Source organism: Corylus avellana, chromosome 6, assembly GCF_965113065.1.
Source record: "Corylus avellana chromosome 6, dhCorAvel1.hap1.2, whole genome shotgun sequence".
Lineage (NCBI taxonomy): Eukaryota > Viridiplantae > Streptophyta > Magnoliopsida > Fagales > Betulaceae > Corylus > Corylus avellana.
The window spans coordinates 299,541-308,754 of record NC_142495.1 but is presented as its reverse complement, the minus strand read 5'-3'; the positions used below and the strand labels follow the sequence as shown (position 1 = coordinate 308,754).

General features: G+C 36.9%; 1 protein-coding gene across 2 annotated transcripts; it reads left to right on the top strand.

The window, feature by feature from the left end:
* Positions 1–644: 644 nt before the first annotated feature.
* Positions 645–7,020, top strand: LOC132188663 (RING/U-box superfamily protein). 2 transcript variants are annotated; one of them, XM_059603184.2, is made up of 6 exons: positions 645–807; positions 1,909–2,185; positions 2,288–2,342; positions 3,564–3,679; positions 5,784–6,029; positions 6,572–7,020. In XM_059603184.2, the coding sequence occupies exons 2-5, from the start codon at positions 1,946–1,948 to the stop codon at positions 6,003–6,005; spliced, it is 633 nt and encodes a 210-aa protein (XP_059459167.1). In that variant the 5' UTR covers positions 645–807; positions 1,909–1,945; the 3' UTR covers positions 6,006–6,029; positions 6,572–7,020. The 2 variants fall into 2 exon arrangements, with proteins under 2 accessions (XP_059459167.1, XP_059459166.1); XM_059603183.2 differs by having other exon boundaries at positions 647–807; positions 6,569–7,020.
* Positions 7,021–9,214: the final 2,194 nt, after the last annotated feature.

The following is a 9,214-nucleotide window of genomic DNA, read 5'->3' as shown; positions in this document are numbered from 1 at the left end:
TTATAATACAATCATCTTCTTTCAAGTGTCAACACAAATGAAACACGAGTGCCTATTTGTTTCGTTCTTTTGTCATGAATTTGGCTATTTGAAGAGCCTTAGTTTGGACCGTCTGATTAATTATCAATAACAGACTCAATCGTAGACCTTAAATAAAAGGGAATAGACAAAAAGAAAAATTTGAGGGGAGTTAGCCACCGGCAGGCGGCAGTTCCGTGAAGTGGAGGCGATGGTCAATGCTCAATCTTTGATTTCTTTCTCTTCCTCTGGTTTCTTCTGTTTACACCTCAGTAGGTAATGCTGGAAGCGGGTTTTGTATAGCTTTCAGTGGTGGCGGTATAAACCAATCAAGACGCACAAGCCATTGAAACGACTTCGTTTCTATTCAAACCGAGAGGTCCACGAGTAATCATTATTCACCGTCACGGCATACGTTAATATTCTGAATTTCCGCCTATTATAAAATTCAAATTAGACTGAAACACGGAGCCCATGACCGCACGTGTCGGAATACACGCTCTTTGTACCATTCTTATGCCTACACGTGTCCATCAAACGCGGCTGGGCCTACGTGGACGCATCCTCATTGCCCACGTCTGTCACAATGAAACTCTGTCACAGCCTGTTCCTCTCCCCGGCCCCTACCTCTTTTGTTGCACTCTCCCTTATGGCTTATATGCTACTTTCTTGTGTTGAAGCCCTCTCTCTCTCTCCCTAAAACTTTTGGAATACATATACGTATTTATATACGAAGAAAGTTTCACAATTTGATCATTTTGTGTTGCTTCCGAAACTCGCCGATTAAAGGTACGTTTTTTGTTTGAATCGAAATCTCCATTTTCTTTTTGAATATTCCCCTTTTTCTGTTTTAAGTAATCGATTAGGGTTTTTGTTTGGATAGCATTGTGTGAATCGATCAGGTCAGGGGGTTTGATTGCTATGTTTTGTTACGATTTTTGATATCTGATCTTTTGTGATGTTAGGGATTTAGGATTTTATTTTTTTTTTATTTTTTTTTTTTTGGGGGAAAAATCGATTCATTTTTCGATGGCAGAGTCCGATGCTAGCTGAAGTTGTGGCAATTTGAGTGTTTGTGTTTGGGGCTTAAAAATCTTTAGGAAAGGTCGATTTTTTCGTTAAAAGAAATCGTAATTTTATTGTTTTGCTCATAGTATGACTGAAATTTTTAATATATTTTATTTTATTTTTCTTTAGATAAATATTGTGATATGGTTTTCTTAAGCCTTCTTCGGTTGGGATATGGTTTCTTTTTCTGTTTTTCAATTATAATGTTATCTTGTGCCGTCAGAGTTGAGCCTTGTTTGGCGTGACATAGTAGAGTTGATTTAAAACTTCAGTTGTATGAAGTTGATAATCTTTTTATCTTTTTAAGTGTGTGAAGATTCAAGTTCAATTTTTTGGAACTGTATTATTCGAAACATGAGGGTCACTTGGTCAACTCTTATTCTTTTAGTTACATAAGATGGTTGTGTTCTGTACATATAAATGTTTAGATTAGGTATGTGGAACTTTAGAAAAAGTTCTGGATTTATTCTTTTTTAAATGGGAATGTGGGATCAACGCTGCACATTCGTGAATTACTTGTATATTTAGGTAGAAATTAAAAAAAGAAAAGACGTATGTGTACATTGGTGTCACGGTAGTAGCATATAGCATAATGCCAAAATCTTGGGTAAAAGGTTTACGTTTGAATCTATTAATTATGGGGACATTGATGTCTTGGGGTTGTGTGTGATTTGTGAAGATGCACAACTCCTAAAGTCTAGACATGTGGACGCAGTTATGTATGTGACCTTTATGAATAGCTTATACTTTAAACATGTATCTTCTATTCTTGATATTGTGGAAGAGAAAATTGATCTTATTCTTCTCCTTTATGTTTTTCAGGCTTTGAAACTTGGATAGGAATCTCATTGTTTTTAGCATGAGCACTCGGGCGGCCAGGGGGGCTCCTGTAAGAGGGTATCGTCGTAGGAAGGCGATACTGGACTTAGATCTCAACACTGCACCACCAAGTGACAGTCGGGATCAGGAGGGGACTTCGACTCAAGTGGTGCCTAATGAAATTGAAACTGGCCAACTTGGGCGGTCTGTACCTGCTATGATTGATGTTGAAGCCATTGATGATGATGTCATTGAATCATCCCCCAGGGCTTTTGCTGAAGTATGGCTCTTTAATTTTATAGAAGTTTGTTTCATTTTGATATCACTATGTGCTTTGCTGCTGTTGTAATTAATCTTATAAACCCTGTTTATGTAATGTTAGGCCAAAAACAATTCTAGACGGAATGGTGGAAGGACTATAGTGGATGTGGATATAGGTAACCTCATTAATTCTGTTATTTGTTTTCTTTCATAACTGGGAGCTTCTGGATATTTGGGTTTATTTTCATGTCTGTTTCCCCCCTGCAAAATATGCTCTTTATTTTTCAATGTTCTTTCCTTGAGGGTCGACTTTATTGGTTCATCATTGTATTTGTCGCTGTGGGGTCTGGTGATTTCTCTTAGAAAATTGAGTTTTCTTTTTGGCAGTATGTTGCCTGTTAATTTATGCTGAGTTCTTAATGATGAGTGGATGAGGGAGCTCAATCTTTAGAAGCTATCTGCTTTAGGTCCCATATATACAAAAATAATTGTTGAAAGTTTATTTAGTATTGGTGACTAGTGGATGATTTTATGAAGTGGCACGGTGAGTGGATACAGGAGCTCAATCTTTAGAACAAAAAAATGCAGAATCGTGCTTTCGGTTTTTATATTTTTTAAATTGTAATCGTGGAGAAGGATTTAGCTAGGAGGGGAGCTGAATATACGAAGAGGAGAATCTTAACTGGAGAAAAAGAAAATGGCTATTTTATGAAAATAAGTTGAGTATGCTCTAATTCCAAAATTCAAGGGAACCAAGAAGGTTTCAAAGAGCATCTTCTGTGGAATATGCTGTTGTAGGAATTCAGTAGTTGGACTTAGTTAACATTCTAGCGAGATAGATCTTGTTCAAAAGTATATTGGAGGTATTATGGAAACCTCACATCTTTCTTGTTTGTTTGTTTGCGTGCGTGTGTTGTATGCATGTGTCTTGTGTCACTAACACTTTTTGTTGTACCATTGATGGAACTTCATGTAAATTGTGCAACTTGTGGGAACAAGGGTGGAATCCTTGGGTTTCCTTCTTTTTTTTTGTGTGCTTTTGGTGGGAGAAAATCTGAGGTTTGAATTAAAAAACCTATCAGTCATATTAGACTACCCTGTATAATCTTGGAGAAAATGTGTTATCACTATTAATTTCTTTTTAATTTTATTGGTGGTTGTTCTTTCAAGATTCTGCTTTATCTCTAAAGAATGAGCTGGACCTTATTCTAGCAAGTTGTAGTTGCCCCATTTTTCTTGTATGAATTTTATTCTTGGGCAGCCAAATGGTCTATTTGTCATTTTGTTTTATTCTGTTTCATATCCTTTGTTCTTAGCTGAATCCATGCATTTATTTGGTATTTCAAGTGTTGCTTGCTCACATCTCTCTCTCTCTCTCTTACCTGTGATCATTGCAGACGAAAGGACTAGGGTTACCCAGAATAACCGCAACAAGCGTAGAAGAGCTCCACCCAACCAAACAATTATTAATTGTGACTATTACATAAATTTGGAAAGCAGTAGCAATTCTACGGTAAAAGCAATCCTTCAATACGTTGTTTATTTTATGTGTTTGGGTCATTGGATGGATAACTAATAGTAATAATTGATGTTTCTCTTTCATATCTGACGGTAATTCTTTCCTCTATTTGCTGAAACTTTTATGCTTGATAAAGACGTCCACATAATCATTTCCTTTTTTCAAAGAACAAAATAAAAGACTTAAAAGTTAATATAACTGAACCTGCCATACAGCTAAACATGCCTAAATTAAATACATACAGGTATGGCTTTTAGATCCATTAGACTGTTATTGAATTCAAGGAGGTAAAGTGGTTAGCATTTTAAAATTGATATTTGTTACAAAAAGTTGAATGCCTTTTTTCTTAAAAAACAGATGTTTAGTTACTTGGATTTTGACCCAACTCCAAGCTTTTGTTTCATGACACATTGCAACTGCAGGGTACAATTGCTTGGCATTTTTGAAATTAATTTACTATATTGCATCTTGTCCTGTGGATTGGATTACTTGTGAGATTTCTGTAAATAGAATATGGTAGATGGGGTCTTTTTATTTTTTTTATTTTTTTATTTTTATATCTTTTTTTTGCAGCCAAGAGGAGCTTATCAAATATATACTGCATTCTGCGCTAGTGAATTGAAGTATATGCCTACAAATAGGGATGTCAACCCGGTCCGGTTTCCCGGTTTTTGGCCAAAATCGGGAACCGGAACCGGAGTACCCCGGTTCTCGGTTTTGAGAAACCGGAACCAGAACCGGGACCCCGGTTACCGGCCGGTTCCGGTTTTACCCGGTCCTGTAACCGGTTTTTTAAGAAAATTATTTTTTGGGCTTATTTTAGGTATTGGGCCTAAAATAAGCCCCCCCCCTTTTATTTTTTCCTAAGTTGGCTCATTTTTTTAAAAAATCTATTAGTCTTTTTTGTCTAAATTAATGGAGCTTTGTTGTGATTGTTTCAAATAATTATGACAACAATAAATATAAACTACCAACAATAAATACTTTATATATATTCAAACAGTATATTTCATCGTGAGCCTAAGAAATTGTAAGAACCAAACTTTATTCAAAGAAATGCGTCAAATAAGTGACCTAATTGACCAAATTTTCAGATGCTTAAGACCCCAACATCAGAAAATGAACAACTACTACAATCAACCCAATAAACCCAACACCAGAATTCCATAAATCTTGTTTAGATGTTAATATTATACACTAAAGTAACAATATATATAAATATTACAACTATAAATATAAACTACCAACAATAAATATATATGTATATAAATATTCAAACAATATATTTCTTTGTTTTTCATTTTTCCTACTCTCCAAATTGACTGTTTGAAAATTTCAACTTAGCATATATATATATAAAATGGAAACTCAGTTTCCTGGTTTTTGGATTTTTCAAACCGGAACCGGAACTGGGTCCCTGGTTTCCCAGTTCCGGTTCTGGTTTTCCGGTAATTTTTGACACCCCTACCTACAAATTATGCCCTTTTTGTTTGGCCTGGCAATTAGTTCACTCACCAATGAGATTTGAACCTGTTTTATAGGGTACACTGATGGCCTTTGGCTGGAATTTTTTTCCTACATTAGAAGCATGTTATTTGGAATATGCTTCATAAATAACAAATGAAGCCTATGAAGGTTGGAATATGTATCACACATCTGGAATTGTGCCTGGCATTATCCCTATAGCACCTGCCATATTGTGCCATGTATGACGTGGTTACTTCACTTATTATTTTGAAGTAGTTTTTATAACAAATAATATGGCACCAGCACAGGTGCTCTTGGTGTTCTGCTCTTGTTTATTAGATTTCCTTTGTTGTCACATTTATTTCAGTAGCATGCAGGTTTGAAGTGGCATGATGCATTCATTGTCTTCATGGAATGTTTGATACATGTTATGATTACTCTGTTGATAGTGGTGCCTATTTTGCAATTACTCTTGCATTGGCCATGAGCCATGCTCTATGTTATTTAATGAAGTCTCATGTCACCTTTTGGACAAGAAGTCCGTAAACGATCTTGAAACTGAAGGATGTGATTGGATATACTGTGTGTATCTCTGTGCGGTTCAGAACTAATTTTAATGTCTTTTTGGCAGAGAGAGAATGTGACAAAGCTACCTTCACCGCCAAAGGAGCCTACCTTTAGCTGTCCAATTTGCATGGGTCCATTAGTCGAGGAAATGTCGACAAGGTGTGGTCACATATTCTGTAAGACATGTATTAAGACCGCAATAAGTACACAGAGCAAATGCCCCACCTGTAGGAAAAACGTCACAGTGAGAGAACTCATTAGAATCTTCCTTCCTTCAACCAGTTGAGGCTCAGGCTTGATAACTGATTATGTAAGTGTTTTTCAGGCGCTTTATCTCTCTGAATGTATAATAGTAGTAGTAGATTAGGACAATGCATGCCTGTGGTACTGTGCAAGTTTGGAGAACAAGTACACACTTGAAAGGAAATAAACATTGTGAACAAGAAGTTGCGGTTTAAAACCCACTTGGGAGGGTCTTTTGGTGCATTGACAAATATTCACCATTTTCAGGACAAATAGGTGTGTAATTATTTGAAGTTGTTCAGGGCACTAAATTACTTGGAAATCTAATTTTTATTTGTATGATTGACCCAACACCTGATGTTTAAGTGATGAGAATTTCAATGTCATGTTCATGTACGATAGTGATGAGAATTGAAACTTTTCAAAGGTTTATTTTTTGAACTTTATTGAGCGAGTGATGAGAATGATAATACAAAAAGGTTGACTTCTTGTTTCCTCTTTAGATTCTAGACAGTTGTAGTGTTTTCCGCCCGTATTTACTTGTAGTGTAGGAGGGATCTGCATTTTTCTATCAATAACACTAATTTATTTCTCTTATGGCTACAGCAGGGTTTTGTACGAACTGCTTCAAGTGAAAGGGAAATGGAACAATTGTTTGGGCATGGCAGTAGACAACTTGTTCATACTTGTGGTGATAATATTTTGCAGTTGAAGCTACTAATATATACCTAATGACTGTGTTGGGTTTTGGTCAAGAACAAAGTTATATGGGTGAAGTAGTCGTCAGATTGAACCCCTAAAACATGTTTATTTATCTCTGTTGTTGTTGTTAGATGCTCAAGTGTCTGTAACGTATAATACGCTGTCTGGCTTAATTAGGTATTAATGGGAGTTGGCGTTCGGACTGGGGCAGTGGAGTTAGGCCGAATTATATAAACGCTCCTGGGGTTAGAGCAGTTTTAATGGCCTTACCCTGATTTAGTTGCCACTCACTAATAACGGTTCATGTCCTGTAACAGTCTATCTTGTTTTCTATTTAACCTGTTATTTCTGTTTTATCATTTCTTCAAAAATTATTTTGAAAATCACTATTTGAATCAGTGGCATAAAGCTGTGTATGAAAATGATTCGCCACCCCTCCTGCTCTTCTCAACGCTAGGACTTGGTTTTCATTTTCATTGTTGGTTCATTTCAAAGCTGCTTTCTTTCTTTTTTATTTTTGTCCCCTTAAAAACGGGGGGCAAGATAAGAACAAACCGAATAAATGGTAGGGAATGTAGGTTCTCATCGTCAAACCGTAAGTGGGAAGCATGGAATTGGGAGTGGGCTTGAGGTTCGGTCGAAAGAATATCTTGACCCATCGTGGTGATGTTGGGCTTCTGAATTGGATTGCTGCAACTTGTTTCCAATGGGACAAGGGTAAATCAAGGCAAATTCCATAGGGTAGGCTCAACACTTTTGGATGAGCCTTGTAGCCTAACAAAGGTCGTAAAAGACTAAAAGAGGGGTATTTCCGATGGTTGACGGAGGGGGAGAGAGGTTTTGGATAGGAGGGGTGGGTTGGGTTTTGCTGAGGCTAAGAGATCATGAGTCAGGGCCCAGGGGGAGGGAAATTCCTAGAAGAGAGGACATCAACCTAAGGTGGGTTGGATCTGATCAGTAGCATTTGGGCCCATTTTGGATGTATAATCTTGTAATCTTCTTCATTTTTTTTTTTTTTTTTTTTCCAATTTTCAGATCCTGAAGCAGGTACCTATTTTGTATAATCTTCCCTTCCATTATGATACAAATCAATAGCATAGCATAGTTGGAGGGAGAGAGGGGGAGAGAGAGAGTTAAAAGTTTAAAACATAGAAAATGCACATTTATTTTAGTACTGAACCATTACACAGCACAAGCCACGTAAATGATACATGCCCACAACAGGTCAAGCCTTATTCTCCAAGGCTCATTATTTTACTTTTAGGTATATATATATATATTGTTGCTCTTCATTTTATTTACTTATATAGTAGCCAGAGAGCACAAACACATGCATGCTCCCATTTTGGTTATGGGTATTGTTCACCCGGTTCACCATCACCTTTAGGAGTGTCTTCGTGCCCGCCAGCGCAGTTATCCTTGGGCTCATGAGGTTTAGGTCCATCGGGTTTTGGCCAACCAGGGCTTGGGATGCCTTCGGAACAAGGAGGAGGACCTCCATAAGGACCAGGACCAGGAGGAGGGCCTCCATAAGGACCGGGACCAAGACCAGGAAAGAAAACACAACAAGTAGTAAAAAAAGGGCATGGAAAAAATGGCGAACCAAAGATAGGATGGTTATCAGAGTGGTCATGAGTCCCATCTTTGATAGGCTTTTCTTGTCCTCCTTTAGTTGTAACAAGAAATGCCATGAGAAAGAGAATCAAAATCAGCCACGCTTTAGTAGTGGTAGTGCTTGTGCTCTTCATGGAAATCTCTTTGATTTTGTCACTTAATTTGTGTTTTGGATGGAGGAGAATTGTTTCAATTTATAGTGCAAGTGGTGAAAATGACGGCACCCTTTTCATACTCGGTTTGGCAACCAAATTAAATGGTCTCTGCATGGGGCGCTTCCTCGTTTCGATTGTTGTTGATACAATTAATTAGGTGGCCCGTGGTCCCGTGGACTAATTAATATGGTGGTTTAAAGTTTGCCTTTTACGTTGAATATCATGGTGTGAAGGAATAGACAAGCTGAAAGTAGAAGGATAGACATGCTCTCACGTACGGCTTAAAATAATGCATATATACATTAAACAAAAACTAATGATAAATCAAAAGATATAGGCTTAATCATAGCTGTATCATTTATATAGCTAGATGTTCAATCTCAATGGAAGCTCAGTTGCAGAAAAATATAATAACATATACTGTTTTTTTTACGGTAATCCTCTGATTAATATATAATAAACTAATTGATTTGAAGGTGCTAAATAAGTAGTTTAATTGGTTTTCTCTGTGCAAAAATTCTAAGAGTCAGCAGTTGTCATCGCAGTACTTGAACAGAAGCATATATGTGGGGAAGCTGGCTTCGTTGTTATTCAAAACTCAATTTAAATTTAAGTTTCATGATCTGGCCGGCCTCATGAATTCAATCCTCAAGGAATGGTATTTAATTAAGTTTGCTTGGCCTGTATGATCTCTTGTATTATTGTCGTATATATTGAGTTACTCTGATTGATATATAGGAATATATGGTAACTTCATTAATGGCTTCATGACTCAAAGCAA